The sequence below is a fragment of the Sorex fumeus genome, unplaced genomic scaffold (assembly GCF_029834395.1).
Source record: "Sorex fumeus unplaced genomic scaffold, SorFum_2.1 ptg000002l, whole genome shotgun sequence".
Classification (NCBI taxonomy): Eukaryota; Metazoa; Chordata; class Mammalia; order Eulipotyphla; family Soricidae; genus Sorex; species Sorex fumeus.
Genome location: NW_026606059.1, coordinates 19,333,390 through 19,354,461, shown reverse-complemented (window position 1 = coordinate 19,354,461; position 21,072 = coordinate 19,333,390). Strand labels below are relative to the sequence as shown.

At 39.6% G+C, this 21,072-nt stretch overlaps 1 protein-coding gene across 1 annotated transcript in view; it reads right to left on the bottom strand.

Annotated features, from left to right (window-relative positions):
* The window catches only part of ZNF704 (zinc finger protein 704), a 232,864-nt gene that overhangs the window by 171,948 nt on the left and 39,844 nt on the right, over positions 1–21,072 (bottom strand). Inside the window, exon 2 of the mRNA XM_056110931.1 lies at positions 5,579–5,820. Coding sequence (XP_055966906.1) covers positions 5,579–5,820 — 242 coding nt within the window. The remainder of the gene's footprint in view (positions 1–5,578; positions 5,821–21,072) is intronic.

Sequence of the window (21,072 nt, the reverse complement as noted above, 5' to 3'; positions counted from 1 at the left end):
TAGTGTTAACAGTATTGGTATAGGAGGGATATCTGCTGGTTTAGGAAGGTTCTCTGTCTTACCATGTCACCTTCTCTCACATTTTAATAGAAGAGTGGAGATACGTATTTAAATTGCAGAAATTCAACTCTACTTTACTGGCAGGTAAAGAGCTCTTTAAGAAAATTCTATCCCTCTGATCAATGAAATTTTGTTCCTAAGTATGACAGAAAGTAACTGTTTCTGTTTCAATTGGCTTCTGATCCCAACTCTTTCATTGTGGGATCTGAAGACATTAAAAAGACTAGTTCTGTCTCCACTGAGTCATGCTCAATTTGACCTGAGCATCTTAATCTCTGGCAGGATGCGACTTGACTGTGTCCTGATGGCATGATGGGTGCCACTGCAATTGTGTCAGTCCTAATGGCTTCTGGCCCTTTCCTGTCTCTGCTCTTTGAGCTGCATGATTCGACTTGTATGCTAGAAAGACCATTTGCACGGCTGTGTAACAGACAGACAGACCCTAGCAGGAGAACAGGAACAACTGTTTCTTGCTGACTTGACAGTTACTAAGATGGTGGGGAGAGATGGAAGATCTCCAAATCCTGATATCTACTTTATGGATTGAATCAAAAAGGATAAAGCACTAATATTTCTTCGACATACATGGGTATGTTTATAATCTCTCAATACTTTTAGAAGAAAATATTCCACACCATATTCTTGGAATCTTTTGAACCACCTTATCCATTTTTTGTTAGCTTCAAATTAGAGTTTTATAAAGTTTTTAAAGCATTAAACATTATTCCAGGAACTACAAGACTTCTAGAAACTCAGAATTCTACTAAACTTGTATTATCTTTCCCATAATTCAAAATTTGACTTGGGATCCTAGTCTATGATTAGTATTTAGGACATGAGATACAAAGGAGAAAATTTAGGGAATACCGTGGGTCAAAATTAGTTCACAAATTTCTATTGCACACAAGTAATTGCTTATGACTCAGGTCATTTCCTAAATTTTGAACTCAAAGTTAATGAATTTTAAAAGTTCTATACACTATAAAATTTCCAGAATGGTACCCTATAAGAAGATAATTCCATATTACATAGCAACTGATAAATACAACATCACAGTATTGCATGGTTCATTTCCCTCCCCCCAACACCAATCTGGAGTGTTCTAGTAAATAGTTGTTTTGTTAGGTCTAGGAATATTTTTGGCCAAATTTTTCTTTTTTCCTATTACAACTGGTTTGCTAATAGATTTCTTTAGGCTTTAGAGTTATAATTAGAAAACAGTTACTACTTTGCATAATCAAATTGTAATTGCTATTTGGGTGAAATCCAACCAATTTAAGCATCAGTACTTCCAAAAAACCCCAAACAAAACAAAACACATGCACACACACACACACACAAAATGTCTGGCAAAAAGAAAATAACAAATGCCATACTCTAATGACCTAAGTTATCTAATAATGTTTGCCTATTAAGTTTTCTTTTCCTTTCTCTTTCTCTCTTTCTTTCTCTCTCTCTCTTTCTTTCTTTCTTTCTTTCTTTCTTTCTTTCATGAAACTGGCTAGCAAATGATATATGAATAACCAGCATATTTTAAGAAATCATAGTTTTAAATGACAATTAGTATTTTTATTAATATTCTCGGGCTGAAGCGATAGCACAGCAGGTAGGGTGTTTGCCTTGCACGTGGCCAACTTGGCCGACCTGAGTTCGATTCCTCCGCCCCTCTTGGAGAGCCCAGCAAGCTACCAAGAGTATCTCGTCTGCATGGCAAAGCCTGGCAAGCTACCCGTGATGTATTCTATAAGCCAAACACAGTAACAATTGTCACAATGGAGACGTTACTGGGCCCGCTTGAGCAAAATCGATGAACAATGGGAGGACAGTGACAGTGACAGTGATTAATATTCTAAATTTTCTAACGGCATAACAAAATAACATCACAGTATGGTATGGTTTTTGTAATAACAAAATTCACTTGCGATATGAACCTTACCCTATTCTTTTAGAGTTCAGCATAGGGGAAATGGGGTACAATCAGCGGTGCTCAAGGCTTGTTGCTTGCTCTGTGCTCAGGATCAATCAATCCTGGTGGTGTGGAGGTCATTTGAACATAGGGACAGCTGCATGCAAGGTAAGTATGGTACCCCTCTACTATTTCTCCAGCTTTCTAGTCTCTTGAGTGCAACTAGGGAAAATGTGGGATTGTGATGTTTTATTGTGATAAGCATTTCTTTCTTGTTTTTTTAAGACATCCCGTTGGCTGAATTTAGTCCTGAGTACGTAAAATTTCCAAGCACATATGTCTTTGAATTCAGAAATTTAAAAGCCCAGTTGCAGGCACTAGTTCCATGGACTGAGTAAATATAATTATTTCTAGCTGCTCAACCTCCTGTCTGCTTTCTAACCTGGTTCTCCAGCCTTCCCAGCAACTCTGTTTGCCTTTGAAAAATTTCCATCCATTAAATCAGCAAGTTATTTTCTGTCACTTACAACCAGGAAGCCTCACTTCAAAAATATATCAGACCTGTCAGTTTTTCTTCATCTTATCTGTCTCCACTTTCATCCAATCTACCATGCTATCTATCTTCAGCACGAACACAGTAGCTTCCCAACTGTACTTCCTGCACCCATTCCTGTCCTTTTGTAACTCAATCCACACATGAAGTCAAAGCGATCATTCCTAAATACAAAAGGAATCATATCCTTTTTTTCCAAAAAATTCTTCCCACTGGCCTGAACTCTTTAATACACTTTAATACAATCAATCCAGCTCAGGATTTGGTTCCTGTCTTACTCCTTCAGACTCATCTCCTGCCGCTCTCCACCCCATTCTGTCCTCGTTGGTTGGCCCTTCCCCCAGACCGCCTTCCTCACCTCAGGTCTTCCAGGCTGCTCTCCTTCATCTGGAATACCTTCCTGCCAACTCAGTCTACTCCTTCTGACTCACCCTGCAGGGCTCTGCTAAAATACCCTTTGCTCACAGTGGTGATGGAAATTTATTTGGTGGACGATGTGGAGGTTGGACCACATGTGTCTTGCTCAGCTAATGCTGTCTCTCTGCTACAGGGTCACTCCTGGCAGTGTTCGGGACTATCGGCAGTGCTGGAGAACAAGCCAAGGCCACTTGTGAGCAAGGCAAGCACCTGACCATTATACCATCTCTCTATCCTTTGCTTTATCTTTCATATTTCTATTCTAAAAGCAATGGAACTGAGAGGAGGTGAGAGGGAGGGAGGAGAGAAAGAGATCTAGAGATCATTTAGATACTTTTGCCCTCAATGTCAACATCTGTACTGTCAGTTCTGGGTACCCTCACCCCAAATTAGTGCTTTGTAATATCCTTAAGGTTGGGAAGTATTTTCTTTCATAAATGCCTGTGGTCCCAAAGGAAACAGAGCTTGCGCATACCTCACCCGGGCACTGCTACTGGCTTGATCCCCAGCAACATACGCCCCCCCGCCCCAGCACTGCCATGGCTTGGGAGGAAGCCCCCACAAAATGGAACTTCTTAAAGCAATCAACTGTCTCCAAGGTTATACTGAAATTGAATACTTATAAAAATCACTTGCTTTCGTACTGGAAATAAATGAGAAATAGTTTGAGGTGTTATTATATTCCACAATTTCTGATTCCATTATTATCATAAAAATCATCCTATTTCACTATTTGCTGGCACATTTTTTGATAACTAAATTCTTACTATAGCAACGAAAACAAGTGTGCTAGTGAAGAATTCAATAAAATGTAATATTTCCCATATTAATATTAATATGTCTAAATGATTCTTGTCACAGGGCATTCTCTTACATTCAAAATGAGTATAAAACCCTATTAATTTACCTACACTACACAGCAGCACAGGTTTAACTCGATTTTTAAGTTCAGTTGGTGAATTTGAGAGGGAAGAAAAATATTCTAGGTATCAGAATCAGAAAATGGCAAAAAACATTTTCCTTTTCCTCCCTTTTCATTATTTTCTCTAGAAATGACTGGAATTAAGAAATTTAACCTAAAAAAAATCTATGGATATTTTAAACCCATTAATACATAATAGTTTAACATATTAAATGGTCACTAGTAAGTCCTATAGAATTGCAAAGTGGTATTAAATTGGGGAAGTCTGTTTTTATCCCTAGCAGCTTAGAAAGAAAATCAAAGAAAATATAGCACCTCACATTTCAAACTCACATCTCATTTTTAACTACAACAAGTCAACCAAACAGCAGATATGAACTGTAGTGCCTCCCCAGTTCAGGATAGAATAAAACATTAAAATCCTCCCTCACCCTCCTGTTGCAGTTAAAGGAACTAATTCTAAATAACAACATGCACATTATATGAAAAATAATTAGAAAAGCAAATAATGACAAGTAGTTAAACAGAAGTAACAAATGTTTGAGTTTTTTAAAGGTCAAGAAAAAAAGGCTTATAATTTTTTAAGTGTGACAAATTTGGCAGCTTAATAGAAAAATGTATAATTTTTCTAGAGATATAGAGAGAAATGATATTTTAATTATAGAAAGTTAAACAGGTAGAAAAGGATTTATTCCTTTTCCAAAGATGCAATCTTCCTAGTTAAGCTGCTGAAAACCACTTAAGTACATGTAGAACTTTACTAACTATTGCTTACAAAGTTTAATTTAAATGATCTTTAGGGAAAAAATGACTTTTAGGGGAAAAATGATTTTTAGAAAACACATACCAAAATCCTGTGACTTTTCAAGTTACCACACTGTCTTTCTTACCTTCACCCAACAAATATGTTTTGAACCTCTAATGTAGAATAGAGCATGATTCCTGTGTAAGATACAGTATGAATCAATCAAGTGAAAATTCTGACCAATGCGAAGCTTATCTTCTAGCAGGATAAATGATAAGCAAGAAGGTATCAGGTCTACCGGATATATTCTACCACCTTTGCTCTCATTTTTATAAAGTACTGAGAACTGGCTCGATGCTACAGGATGTGGTTAAGTAAAACTATAATGTGATATAAAAAAAAAAAACCTTTCTGATAGTTCAAATAAACTTTCCTGGCTCAGTTCTAAGGCAGATCTGTCTTTAAAGGATTGCCCTGAGGTACAACAGATTTTTGCCAACTCTTTCTGGAGCAAGCCCCACACACATTTTTTAGTCTTAGTAAACCAGCTATCATTTTCTCACATCTTCTTTTTAAAAACTAAGCAACTCTTTAAAACCCTAAGACCATGCAGAAACAGGTCACGGGCAGAGTTTGGCTGCATCTCAAGAGAGTCGGAGGGAACCAAGTTCACCCGGTAAACAGCTAAGCCCAAACTGACATTCCATGCTCCCTTTCTCTCTCTCTCACTTTTATTCTCTAGCACATCATTAGTCATTTTCCAAATGTCTGATAAAGCATAGTTTTCTAGAGCTACTGTTCCAACTCTCACAGCCTCAGCGTCAGGTCTGGAGAGCCAAGGCCACCTGCTCTATGTGACACAGGGAACAGAGGCAAGTTCTCAACAGGTAACCTTTCATTCTGGACACTTTAGCAAGCGATGATGAGGGCTGGACATGGTCTCCCCGACACATGCAAAGCCTGATGCTTCCTTACCTTGCTGGAGGAACATCAATATTCGAGGAAACAACTTTCCGTTTCTGCTCCAGGAGACAGATGGAACGGGTGTTTTCTTTTTCGTGGTCAAAGGCCCGGTTGGCTTTTTTGGTGTCTGCGGTTTTCACATCTTCCTCCATGGCCAAGGAAAACAAGTGGTGATGAGACATTTTTTTACTACAGTCACGTTTTAAGTCTTCAGGTTGAAAAGTGAAGGTCATTTCCCGTTTAATGCTGCCAACCTGTGAAATAAAATAAGAAATTTCTTACTGGCCTAAAGCATTATCTTTGCATGAAGATGTACAGACAGTTGTGAAAAAAAGGCTTCGGGTATGGTCCCACCTGTTCAACTTGAAGTATTTATAGTTTAAGTGGAAAAATGTAGCGTGGAAATAAAATTATAAAATAATATGTATGTGATATATTAATGCATATTAGCAGGGGCTGGAGCGATAGCACAGCGGTAGGGCGTTTGCCTTGCACGCAGCCAACATGGCCGACCCGAGTTCGATTCCTCCGCCCCTCTCAGAGAGCCCGGCAAGCTACTGAGAGTATTCAATATGCCAGACACAGTAACAACAAAGTCTCCAATGGAGACGTTACTGGGCCCGCTCGAGCAAATCGATGATCAACGGGAGGGCCTTTACTTTTACTTACTTACTTTACAAAATAATATTTTAGGGCTAGAGTGATAGCACAATGGGTAGAGCACTTGCCTTGCACATAGCCAACCCGAGTTCGATTCTTCTGTCCCTCTTGGAGAGCTCGGCAAACTACCTAGAGTATCCTGCCCACACGGCAGAGCCTGGCAAGCTACCCGTGACGTATTTGATATACCAAAAACAGTAGCAACAAGTCTCACAATGGAGACGTTACTGGTGCCCGTTTGAGCAAATTGACAAACAACGGGAGGACAGTGCTACAGTACTACAAAATAATATATAACTAATGCATCATAAAACATAAAGCATACAAGATGCATCACAAACATGAGAAAAACTTTTCAAGCCCAAACAAACTTTTAAGACTTGAGGCATAAGGCTTTTAAAAAAAGAAATCTAAAACTTTCTCTTCTGTGAGAGAAAACTCAAGTAAATAAATTTTGTTGTTTTGGGGCCAGGGGAGAATTTGGGGACCACACCTGGCTGTGTTTGGGGTTTACTCCTGGCTCTTTGCTCAGGGATCGCTCCTGGTGGTATTCAGGGGACCATCTGCAGTGCTCGGGATTGAATGGGGTTAGCCACAATCAAGACACGTACAAGTGCCTTACCCCAGTACCATCTGTACAACCCCTCAAGTAAATAGGTAAAGGTAAAGGCCCTCCCGTTGATCGTCGATTTGCTCGAGCGGGCCCAGTAACGTCTCCATTGGAGACTTTGTTGTTACTGTGTTTGGCATATCGAATACGTCACGGGGAGCTTGCCAGGCCCTGCCGTGCGGGCGAGATACTCTCGGTAGCTTGCCGGGCTCTCCGAGAGGGGCGGAGGAATCGAACTCGGGTCGGCCATGTTGGCCGCTTGTAAGGCGAACACCCTACCTGCTGTGCTATCGCTCCAGCCCTAGTCCAGCCCAAGTCCTCCCTCAAGTAAATAATTTTTAAAAGTATTTTATGCTGATTATGTTTAATAGAAAGCTATAAATTTATAACCAATCCTTACATTGGCTATGAATATTAATCTTAATCACAATCTTTTAGTTCATAAAGACTCTTTTTTTTTTTTGGTATACCAAACAACTAAGGTCACAATGAAATCCTTTTACTCCTATGAAAAAAAGAAGTCCTATCAATTTTTCTTATCAGTTTTAACTGAAAGCAATGGTGATTATGGTTTAGGGGACAAAAGTTAAACCTCAGGAAACTAAATCAGTTATTTCAGATTTTGTGATGAATAAAAATGGAGATTAATATTAAGGGAAGAATTTGTAAAGGGATTAGTCTTGCAAATGAGGTTTGGAAGAACTTGTTAAAATCCCAAGCACGAAGAGGCAGACTGGAAATCTGGAGCCTTGCTATTAAGAAGAGTAGTGTATTTCAAAATACACATGTCTATAAGACATGTCACACGTCTTCGGGGAGTTAGTTCGTGGAGTCAGAAAATCTTCATTCACACACTTAAACAGAAAACAAGCTTTCTTCTTTTTTAACTTCAGGTATGATAAAAAAAATCCCAAAGAATTTGCTCAAATGGACTAAGAGTTACATAAACTAAAGTCACAAACATAAGGCATTTTCAGGATAAAATCAGAAGATGTATCCCAGTAAGAGTAAAGAATGACCAACAATGGAATTAACAACTAGAAATTCCAGACAAGAGGAAAACCCCGAGATATGTGAGTGCTGGAGTCACAGAATATGAGAATATGAGTCCCACATATGAGAATTTCCAGAGCCCAGGAGTAACTTGTGACTTAATATCCACTTGGCTGGAATGCCTCTTCCCCATGAACACAGACTCTAAGCTCTCTCCTCTCTGGTCTAGTTCTTGAACCCGACTTCTTCCATTCACATTCTTGTTAGCCCTTGTCTCAGATCCACAGGAAACCAGTCACTTTTGATTTAATTATTATTCATTCAAAAGGAACCATATTTCTTTCAATGAAATAAGAATCAAAGAAAAATAACTTTTAAAAGTTAACAACGTAAAAGACAACAATGCAAAGAGCCAAGTACCCAGGCAGTACCCTCCATGGAAGAGTATATGCCTAGAAGTTCCAGGTTCTGGGACTGAGCCCCTATTCCTCCAGGAGCTGTCTCTGTGCACCTCAATAAAAATAAAGAGAAAATGACAGTGTACCAGAGAGAAGAATGAAAAATGTTTCAAACTTAAAAAATGCAACAAATGTTCAATAAAAACGAGGTTTGGAAAGTCAACAACTATAATTAAAAGTATTTTGAATGTTAATCACTCTATAGAACTATAGAAAATTATATACAAATAAGTTCCTGTACAACTTATTCTGCCTGGAAGTAGGAATGAGAGATGTTTATTCACTCCTACCCAAGCCTGTACCCAGCCTCTATTACGATAGGAATACTCCAAACAGCAGGCAGAAAGGATGAAAACAAAGGCCTAGTTTTGATGACTGTGAATAGTTTTCTCCTAAATGTCAAGTATTGCATTAATTAAATACACATGTCTTTGTTAATTTTAAGTTATATCAATAACTGACATCCATACCTCCTCTGGGACCAATCTGCCTACTTAAATGAATTCAACCCAAAGAAAAGTGGGATTGGCAAAAAAATAAAATGTTACAGTCAGTTCAGCCTTTAGCTGCAATATTTTGCAATTTGTTTTTTAAAAAGCATTTAAGGTAATGTAATAAATTTTTTTAATTTCCTATAGAATTGTATGTCATGCTCTGAGCCAGAACAAAATATAATAGTTAATAGTAATGTAACAATGTAAACTGTAAATCTTTTACACTACTCCAAACAAAATTAACCTCTAAAAATAACCAGAAAAATTTAGCAATATCGTAAGTTTCAAAGACAATTTAGCCCAGACTAATTGTTTTTAAATGGTATTATAATGAGTATAAATCACAAAAAACTCAAACATATTATAGAAATGAGTAAGATATATTTGAGATATTCTGAATCATGGCTTCTATCTGTAAGGTTGACGAAAGGAGTGAGTGATGTGTATAGCTTATCATATGCTTTAAATTTTAAATACCATTACACTACATGGTCTTTTTAATGTTTTTATTGATATCAAATATTATAGTAAAACATCTTTCATTGGAGAGAAGTGGGAGGTCATATAGTCAAGCCTTGAAAAGTTAGGAAATGACCAAGAGAAAAGGGTCATTTCATTTTCATAGTTGCTGTGGATACTCAAAACTATAAATAACTATTAAAAACAGAATAGATAAAGAAATAGAAAGATATTTTCTGATCATATATTATAAGATTTAACATTATTAAAAATCATCCTACTCAACAAAATGCAAAGATTCAATGCACCCACTATCAAAGTTTTAACGGTATTCTTAAAAAAAATTACTGAAATGTTATTGTTCCAAAGACCCTGAAGAGCTAAGCAAATTCAGAGGAAAAAGAAAATGGGAGACATCTCATTCACCAAGTTTAAACTCTATCACAAAGGTATCATAATAAAAACAGTATGGCATTGGAAGAACTGCAGACACAAACACCAGAAATAAACCATCACACACATATAAACAGATGATTTACCACAAAGAAGTCAGGTGCATGAGTGGAAAAAAAATCTCTTTTCAACAAATGTTGAGAAATTTGGATAGTCACATACAACATAATGAAACTGAGTTACTATTTTATAATATGCACAACAATTAACCAAATAGATTGAAGATTTAAATATTAGACCCCAAAATAATAAAAGACATAGAAGAAAATAGGCAAGACATTTCATGATACTTGCTTAGTGGTGTCATAAGGGGAATTAAATTCCATAGGCAAAAATACAAAAGTAAAAATAAACAAATGTACTGCATCAAACTAGTCCCCGTAGGCTGAGGACATGCTTGGAATGCAGAAGGCCCAGATTCAATCCTGAGCACCTCATAATTCTCCACGCATAGCTTAGAATCAGTCCAGAGCACTGAGGCAGGAGTAACCTCTGTGCACTGCTAGGTGAGACCCCCCAAGCCAAACAAAACAGAACAAAAAATAATCTTCACAAGATAAGAAATGATTATTAAAACAAAAGAAAATCCCACTGAATTGGAGAAAAACACTGATGGCAAGTAGGCACGTGGAAAAATACTCATTGTCACTATCATTGAGATGAAAATGACAATGAGATAACACCTTTATATCTGTGAGAATGGCACATATTAAAGAAGTCAGAAACAGCAAGCTCTGGCAGGTTTGTGGAGAAAGGGGAACATGCATTCCTTCAATCATTCATTCATTTTTTGATGGCTATGAGAACTCTTTAAGCCTCTAGAAAACAGAATAAAGTCTTCTTTAAAAACACTGAAGACTAAACAATCATATAATTCAGCAATTCCACTCCTAAGTATCCATCAAACACAAAAACAGTACTAATGTAAGAAGATAGGTACTAACGTAAGGTTTGTGTTCATTGCAACCCTATTTATATGGTCAGGATGTGGAAATAACCTGAGTCCAGAAATGAGTGAACAAACATGTGGTACACAGTAGAATTCCATTCATCTATGAGGGAAAAAATGAAATATCGCCTTTCAAGGATAGAACCAGAAGTCATGCTAAGTGAAATATGTCAGAAGGAGAAAGACCAGTACCAAACTATTGCATTTAGTATGAAGTAAGGTAAAGGTAAAGGCCCTCCAGTTGATCGTCGATTTGCTCGAGCGGGCCCAGTAACGTCTCCATTGGAGACTTTGTTGTTACTGTGTCTGGCATATCGAATACTCTCGGTAGCTTGCCGGGCTCTCCGAGAGGGGCGGAGGAATCGAACTCGGGTTGGCCATGTTGGCTGCACGCAAGGCAAACACCCTACCGCTATGCTATCATTTAAAAAAGAAGAAGAAGAAAATTCAGATAGGACTTCCCAGATGTAAAGACTAGTTTTTCCTGTGAACATATTTATAGGTTTTTTGCTATTTTAAGTAAGTAGCAAGTTTTATCCCTATCGGGGCTATTTAGAATGGTGTTGCACTTTATGATTTAGGCATACAATATCACTGCACCACACCCAGCACCAAAGGCAGATACCCCTCCACCTCTGTCTGTCGGTCTTCTTCTCATCCACCCATAGTATCCCCTTACTGGCTTGGCTCACCTCGGCTCTGTTGTCAGAGTGAGTATGGGCTTATTCTCATTGAGCACTGTCTGTTTCCTTTCTTAATTTAGAGATCTACCTATGAGGAAGCTCATCAGCTACTTGTTTCTCCATCTGAGTTACTTCTATAGAAAAAAATTTCTATCTTATTTGTAGCTTTCACAATGTATAGGTTGGTATTTAAAAGTCTGCATCTATTTCATCATAAAAATATACCTTTTTATGTAATAACATTTCTCAAGATTTGGCATTTACGTAACTAATGCTTTCTCCTGCTAGCTTTCAGTTATAAGTATACCGGCATATATTAAGGGGAAAAATGAGTTCCTTAAAATAATATATCCACTTACATTATATTATCATCACCTGTCAGTCATATTGTACTACAATAATTACCACTAAATTTCTTCTTCCTACTCCACACTGAAGCCCTTCATATATCTTATCACAGTCATGTATTATCCAGTGTAATTCTTTACGAGGAAACAAAGCTTCAGAGTTCAGTTATATGAGAATACTACCAATTAGCTGATAAAACTGATTTTTTATTGCAATGAACATATTTCATATTCCTGGAAGATAAAGAGCATATCTATAAATATAATAATCTTGAACAGACTAATTTTTAACAAGAAATTAACAGTATTTAAATCTTGAATTTCTCTAAATGGTGCCCTTTGCAAATTGGATAAATTCTTACCTAAAACAGGGAATGAAACTCAACAACATTTTTCAATTAAAAAGAATATTGCTACACTTAGGATCATTTTATTAGTGCATCAAAAAAAAGAACCACTTATGCCATCAGCCCAGTTATTTAACCAATTTTTCATTCTTTCTAGCTCTCCTGCATTCCAGGCCACCTTAATCCTAACACCACACTTGAGACTTACAGCAACGGGAACTAAGATGTGGAGGGCATTTGCCTTGCATGCAGCCCACCTGGATTTGGTTCCTGGCACCCCATAGGATTCCCCAAGTCTGCCAAGAGTGATCCCTGAACACAGAGCCAGGAGAAAGCCTTGAGCACAGCTGGGTGTGCCCGAAAAACAAAATTAAAAAAAATTAAAAAGACTTACAGCAATAAATTGCCAAAAAGCATATGTCAACGCTCACTCACTCTTGGAAACTCTCCTCACTTACTCATCCCAACCCAGTAAGATATAAGAATTTGGCTCTGGAAATCAACTGAATTTCCAGGAATACTCTACAAAAAGCCAACCCATTTGCTGTCTGGGGTTTTCTAAATAGTAGCAAAAGAGAATAAAATTCAGATCTCTGATCACTGCAAGCACCATTTGAAGAGAAAGCAGGTGAATTTTTCACTTAGCCAAGCAACTCTTTAACACCCTTCTACTTACCAGGAAACTACAAAGTTATACTTGCCAAACTTTATAAATTTTTTTCCTATTTCAAACTACTTCCTCACATTAGGGTTTATTTTTAAAACCTGCTTCCAAAACTTAAAAGTACATATTACACCGTTAGTGGCTAAAGACAATAACACATCAATTACAGTGTGAAACGCGTAATCAGACTCAAAGTTTTAAAAATATGTTACAAAATAAGCAAAGATTATATTAAGAATAGAAGCCACTGGCTGTACGATTAAGGTATGATTACTTAACGTCATGGAGCACACTCAAGGTAATTGATCCAACACTACACGCAAATGTAGTCCACATCTCATTTGAGATGAAGTTCTTCAAATTTCATGCTATCGTACAAAAAAACAAGCAAATTGGGGCTAGAGTGATAGCACAGTGGGTAGGGTGTTTGCTTTGCACACAGTCAACCAGGGTTTGATCTCTCTGCATCCCATACGGTGTCCATGGCCCACCAGGGGTGATCCCTATGAACACAGCCAGGAGTAAGCCCTGAGTACGGCCAGGTGCGACCCAAACACTTCCCATCCCTTATCCCCCCTACCAAATACTCTCAAAAATATAAGCAAATCTATTGAATGCTAGTGACGAGGTGTCTTAGAAACACTTCAAACACGATTCTCTCCAATTGGTAATTCCCTTGAGTATGTTATTCATCCTTGGCCCTCTGAAATTAATGAAGTGTCGACAGCATTTTCCTCCAGTATGCTATTTCTCTATACCAAGACAAGAGTAACTAGCCAATGAAAATCAGACTAACTTAGCTGTGTGTTGATGGGGTGAGAAGTACAACGCAGCAAGACAGGGTTAATACTGCACTAAGTTTTGGCATCGTGTGTTTCAACAAGACAACTCCACTATCTCAGCAATCAGTGTTGTTCAAGTTAAGATTTTAACTTTAATATCTTGACGATTTAATATTCAACAAAGCATGACTTGGCTTGCCTCACAGTAGATTAGTCAGCTGCACATTCAGAATGAAACATGATTGCAAAATCTTTGGTGGAAAACTATTTGGCTGAAGTTTGAAGTCTTCTATTAACATTACTCAAGTGAGAACACACAACTCGGGGATCCTTCCTGAAAAATTCCTGGATGTAAATATCAACTTCTGAAAAGTCAGTATTAAATTCGAGCAAAGGGTCATGCACGTTTTTATTCCCAACCAAATGTAAAGAGACGTAAAGTCAGATCAACATCAAGATGGGCTGATCTAACTTCATCCTGCAGAATTTTGAACTTGTTTCATTAATTATAGGTTCCACTTGCTTTTTAAAAAGCAAAACTGAACTCATTCAATCACAGCCAGCCCAGGTGAAACTGGAGACTTCAGTGTGCTTGCTGTCAGTTCTCAGACCCTCACAGTTATCATTCTGATCTAGTCACCATCATCTCTTGCTGGACCTGTACAAAGTCTGCTCCCTGCATCTGTTTCCAACTTCCTTCATTAAGCCCTTCTAGTTCCCTCTTAATAGCAACCAACCTCATCACTTAAAATTCAGCAAGAAAATAATAGCCCTTAAGGAATCCTCATTTCATTCCAAATAAAAATCTAAAGGTCTTGGAGAGACTTCCAGTGACTTACCTAACCTGGCCCTCTCTGATTTACTTTCCTCACTCCCACTTTCTCCCTCCATTGCCCTCCCCTGGGCCTTGCTAGCCCTGAGTTCCCCCGTCATATTCATGCTCTGGAGATTTTCCCTTCTTCCTTCAGAAAACCACATTGTGAGTTTCATCACCCTTTCAGTCATTGCTCAAAAGTGTCTTTCTCAGTCAAGACATCTATGGCTACCTTATGTGAAAAGTAAAAATGCTTCCCTCACACTCCTTATCTTCCAATTCTATTTTATTCTAGATTGTTGTTTGATAACACTGATCATTTTTTAAAATTTATTAATTACTGTTTAACTGAATCACAGTGAGAGACAATTACAAAATTGTTCATGACTGGGTTTCAGTCATACAATGTTCCAACACCCGTTCCTTCACCAGTGTACATTTTCCACCACCAATGTCCCCAGTTTCCCTCCCCACCCCTATCTGCTTCTATGGAAGGTACTTTTCATTTCTCTCTCTCCCTCTCGCGTTCCCTCTCCTTTTCCCTCTCCCTCTCAGCACTCTCTCTCTCTTCTCTCTCTTCTCTCTCTCTCTCTCTCTCTCTCTCTCTCTCTCTCTCTCCTGTCACACACAACACTCTCTCTCTTGATTTCTCTCTCTCTCCTTTTGGGCATTATAAGTAAACAAGAATCTGTATCAAAGGAGCCCCAGAGTCGGTTGGGGTGGGATCTGGCTCTGATCTAGGGGTGTGGATTCCAAACTCGAGCTCTCTGAAGTGGATGCCCCACTGATATAAAGATGCCTCAATCAGTCTCAAGTCTGAATCAGACACATTACAGAAAGGAGAAGCGAGATTTGGAGGGTGCTTACAGTGCAAGTGTATCCTGACTCTGGGGGTGGGGTGGATGAGAGAACAGCACAGCAATGGTGGGGGGAAGTGGTCACTCTCGAGCAGGAGGTGGCGCTGGATAGCACTGATCATTTTATAAAAAATCACATACATCACTATAGATTATGTCTTGGGTCTGTAGTACACGATGAGAGGATTGGTTCTACAAGGGCAGACGTACTTAGTTTTATGTACTGTTGCTTCCCAACACCTAGAAGAGTGTCAGAAACAGAATGAACCCACAATAAATATTTGTGGAATTAATCAATGAACGAAGGTTCTGGTGTTTACATGTGCTAAGTGTAGCACCTATTAATAAAATGCAAAGGAGGATAGATGACAAGTTCCCAGAGTTATAAAGTGTGAGGTCATTAAATTCCTCACTCTAAAAGAAGTTTCCCAAGCTACCGAAGAACACATAGTGAATCATGCTATATAACTGTGGAGGAAAACAGGGCAAGACCAACTATAGAATGGTCATCACCCTAGTCCTTTCCTGATAAAAAAATCCAACTTCAGTTCATGAAGGACAACTGTGCTTAAAAAAATAAACTGATTTCACAGTAAGATGAAAGGAGAAAATAAGGCTTGTTTTAATTTTGAACTAAAGGGCCCTGAAGCTTTTACCTACAAATATCACCAGGTTGATCTCAGACAAAAATATAGAGATCATGAGACAAAATATAATTTTCCAAATTTGTGTGTGTAGGAAAGATTCCATCACCTGGGGTGCAGTGTTGGGTCAGGCAGCCTGGTCACCAGTAACCCTAGGAAAACCTCCTTCTTTCTACCTGTCTGAAGCATTTAGCAAATCCAGCCGTCTGATTCTCTTAATGAGTTCTAAACTTATAGCCCCAAACCAAGTAGACAAGACTAAAACAATGACAATCAATTCCTTTCCTTGGGAATTCTCTCCCTGAGAGCCCCGTGGATCACAGCACATCAGGGGCTATGCCACACACAACAAAATTCAGGGGCCTTTTCTATAGTCTTGACTGAAGTGCATCCGCATCTTCTCCTCTGCTGAGAGTTTCTCGGCTGCACTCAGCACCCGGTCTGAGCCCGAGACACAGCCTCCATCACAGGACCAGGAGAGTCCTGCTAGGGTTCATTTCCTTCGTAGGGTAGCAAGACATTTGCTGCTGACCTGGGAATCAAACTCAATTTGAAAACATGGATTCCCTCATCAAACTACAAATTTCAAGGTGGATGGGAAAAAAAAATACTGGGGTAAGTTAGAGAATTAACTGCATGTGGTTCAGTTCTCAAGGAGAATTTCTCGCAATTTCTCCAGGCACAAATAGGACCATAGGAATCTTTCCTCTCAGGATCTGATCGCATTCAGAAAATGACGGCAGTTAGTCCCAGTGACTGGAAGCGACAGTGACGCTGACCTACCAGGAGGACATGAGAAAGCAGAGGGAGCCAAGAAGGCTAGAGGGAGAGCACAGAGTCGAGTCTGCAGAGAAACAAGGAGCCAAGGTAGAAGGTCCAACAGATGCTCAGCGTGGGAGCTGCCTCACTGCTCACTAACATCCAGTTCTGGGACTACTTTGGATTCCTCAGGCCACAAGGACCGTGAATAGTTTTTCAAATTCCCTGGTAGTTGCCAGAGTCTAGCACAACTTCTTTAATTTTCAAAGCAAATTAAGGGTTCCTCCTCAATACACATTTCATTTAAAATACAATCTCTCATTCCTCCGAGCAATAAACAGCAGGTGAAATTGAAAACTAAAGTTGAAAACTAATGAATTCACATTTTAACTTGGGCTGTGCTCTTAATTTCCAGAAAGCCAATTACTTCTTACTAGATGCACAGATGACTAAATAAAATTTGTTAATAAATGCAGCTAGAGTGTATTCAAGAAGTTAAGTGGCACATGTTAGAATAAATTTGTGTATAGACGTGTCATAAATTTGATTTCTTAAAATAATTAAGGTCCCAAGAGAGTATACAAGGGAATATAGAGAGGCCAGAGAGGCAGGCCAGAGACAAGGCTCTTGCCTTCCACCCAGTTCAATTCTGGAACTATTCTGTCCCCTGAGTGTCACGAGGGACAGCTCTGGAGGCCCCTGGTCCCCATGCACTGGCAGGGTGGCTCAGGTAATCCCCAGCACCTTAGGGCACAAGCGCACGACATTCTCAGACCAGATCAGTGCTTGGGTCTACATAGTTCCAAGGCTCAAGCCTGGGCCCCGAACTCCAAAGCTTGTGCTTGGGCATACTGAGCATCCTTCATGGAGACCTCAACTGACTGCTATTCTGAATTGTAACGATTCAACTTTGAGAAACGCCATTTAAGTAAGTGGTTTCTTATGTGGTATGACTTCGAAGTGCCAGAAGGATCCTGTTTATATATGTTCCCATGGCTAGGTCTCCTACCAACGTGACTGTCGTATCTGGAGCATTAAACCAATATCCCTGGTTAAACTCTAAATATCCTAGGGAAAAGGAGCTTATATTTGCTGTTGTGAAACCAGATAAAATTGGAATCAGATCTTCTTGCCCCCTGTAGGTGGCTTATCTGCATTTTTGTTTGTTTAGGGGCCACACCCAGTGGTGTTTACTCCTGGCTCTGAGCTAAGGGATCACTCTAGGTAGCACTGGAGGCCATATGGGATGCCAGGGACCAAGCCTGGTCTGATGGATGCATGGCCAAAACCCTACCTGCTATACTATCTCTTTGGCCCTATGGTATGATTCTTAACTATCTTATAAAGGTTCATCACCGTCTATAAAATAGTGGTTATGGTTGAAATGAAAATGTCAAATAATGAATGTATGGTAAATAGACAATGAATTGGTACCCTTTCTTTCAGGCAGTATTTGACTTGTGATTCAGATCCAGCGTGACAATGAAAGTCAGAGTGCTTCAAGCAAGTGTCTAAAAGGCAAGACAAACACACAGATAATGAGCACTGGGGAAAGAGCTGGGCTCTGCTCTGAGCACAGTATAAGCTTCCATGGGAAGGAAGAGGGAATCCTTTGGGAGTCTTGAGTGGGAAGTGGGTCATAATAAAAGTGGAAATAGCAATAAAATCTGGAAGAACAAAATAAAACTCACTTCACCCTCTTCAAAGCTTTTTGCCTGAAGGGAGCCGGCTGGGGAGCCATCAGGGACTCCGACCAGAGCCACACCACCTGCTTCCAGAGCCTGAAGCTCACCCAAGAGAGGGCAGGAAACAAGAACCACAGAGGAAGATGGGAGGGAGCAGGAAGGGAAAAGGTGGGAACTGCACGTCACGGCCTGCTTTCCTCAGCCACAGAATCAACCTTCCCCAGGTCTCTGACAGCCTGTGCTTGAGTCTCCTTCCCATGAGGCAAGCCTGGCAGGGAGATAACATGCCAGAGAGATGCGGACCTTCTCACCCGTTCAGATCCAGCTTTTCCTGCAACTCACAATGGGCAAGGCTCCTGCTTACACCTGCTGGCCCGGGTTCAATCACTGGCACCACAGATGGTCCCCAAGGACCGCCAGTGCAGAGCCAAGAGACAGCCCTTGAGCATGGCCAGGTGGAGCCCCGAAACCAAAAAAAATAAGCCATGAGACCAAGGCAACTCTATTTTGACTGTTGTGAAACTATACGTATGGCTGTTTATCAATAAAAAAAAATCATACAGAGGAAATTTTTACTCACCAGTAAATCTTATATAATTGCCCTATGAACCAACTCAATAGTCAGAAAGCCCAGAAATTGGTGTGTATAAACTTTATCAATGTAGCAAAATAGGAACTTTGTCTATGTTCGTTTATATAATCTAGGGAACGATAGCACAGTGGGTAGGGCATTTGCCTCGCACGCAGCCAGCCCGGCTGAGCTGGGTTCGATTCCTCCACCCCTCTTGGTGAGCCCGGCAAGCTACCAAGAGTATCTCGCCCGCACGGCAAAGCCTGGTAAGCTACCCATGACGTATTCGATATGCCAATCACAGTAACAAGTCTCACAATGTTACGGGCCCGCTCGAGCAAATCAATAACAACGGGAGGACAGTGACAGTGACCATTTTATTTCCTTCTTTCTCCCCAACATTCAAGGACTTTTTTTTTTAACTTATTTATTGAATCACTATGAGAGAGACCCTTACAAAGCTGAAAACGAAGTCATAGAAATCTGCCTATAAAATGGATGGACATGAAGAGTATCATGCTGAGTGAAGTGAGTCAGGAGGAGAGGGGCAGATAAAAAAATGACTGCATTCATTTGTGGGATTATTTAAAAAAATCTATAAAAGTAAAGTAAAGTAAAGGCCCTCCCATTGATCATCGATTTGCTCGAGCGGGCCCAGTAACGTCTCCATTGGAGACTTTGTTGTTACTGTGTCTGGCATATCGAATACTCTCGGTAGCTTGCCGGGCTCTCCGAGAGGGGCGAAGGAATCGAACTCGGGTCGGCCATGTTGGCCGCTTGTAAGGCGAACGCCCAGAAGACTAATAACAATGGCCAGAGAAAACAGGGGTTTGGAGGACTGGTCGATGGTTAAAACCAACCACAAGTGTGCGTGGGGCTGAGGTTAGGTGAGAGAGAGAAGACAGCAAATGACGATAAGAGCTGGGAATGATCACACTGGACAAGATCTGAAGACACTATTCCCTCTTTTTATTTGATTTGGCCCAATAACCATCAGTGCTGTTGGCTATTCCCAGCTTGGTGGTCAAGGGTTGTGCTGGCAGTGATCAGGGAAGTATGTGGTGACAGGGATCAAACCAGGCTCCCTGCATGCAAAGAATTCTCTTCAGCCCTTGGAGCGCTCTCTGCAGCCTGACTGCAATCATTTCAAAGAGAATTCGTAGTAGGTGGGCTTTGGTAAGTAGCTCTTACAGCTTTTTATGCTAGCATTCTTTACAAACACAAGCACATAGTCTTGACATACCTGGTCTAAGAAAGGAAACTTGGCCAGCAGCCAAATAATTTGTACTGCAGGACCCTACGCTGAATATTAATGTGTTTATTAATGCCAAAGGTCTGGTTTTTTTTAAAGTGAAGTCATTTAATTGTGTGTTTGCTATTTGAAGGGAATTCCAAAAAGCGAAAGTAAAATACGAGAAAACTACAATTTATTCTCTAGTCTCGAAAAGCAAACAAGTTGTTTACAGCCAGAAACGTGTACATTCTTTCAGAAAAACAGCAGACAAGTGGCAGACACTATATAAACACCTTCTGTATCACTGTATAACACACAAATTTTAGTGCATGTCAATACATTAATTCCCAACTAAAACACCTCTTAATTTTCTTATTTAAAAACAATTTCCATGGAACTCTTTATAAAGGAGATTTCAAAAGAAGATAAAAATTCTAAGGCTTGAATATTTATTACAACCCACACACACCTAGTCTCCTTTTTCCAATGATAATCAGAAATGAAGACATTGCAACAGGCCTCTGAAAGGACTTTTTGCTTGAAAAGCATTCATTCGTTCATCAAACACTTTTACTAGGAATTCTAGGCACTGAGATCTCACCAGTATCCCTGGCCCTACAACCCTGGGACTGCAGAATAATGGAAAGGAAGGACATTGAAAAAAAAAAAAGAATCATTCAAATACAAATATTACTGCAACTGCTGCAAATATTTCAAGCAATAGCATGAAAAAAAAATTGAGCGGTCTTAGAAGGAACTGCCTTTGTCATTTGGCACTTCTTATACTACAGGTTGGATGAGTCAAGCAATCAACATTTACTTTCCGTATTTCTGAAAGATGCAAAGTCCACAATAAAGGTATTGGCAAGCCTGGTGTCTGATGAGGAATGAAATCCTGGCTATGCCAGGACAGGGTTTTCATCCCTTTAGAAAAGCATCAAGTTTTCATTGACTGAAAGTCCACCCACCACAATCTCATCCAAATTTAACCACCTCCCACAGGATCTACCTCCAATTACATCACAGTGGAGATGAAGCGCCAA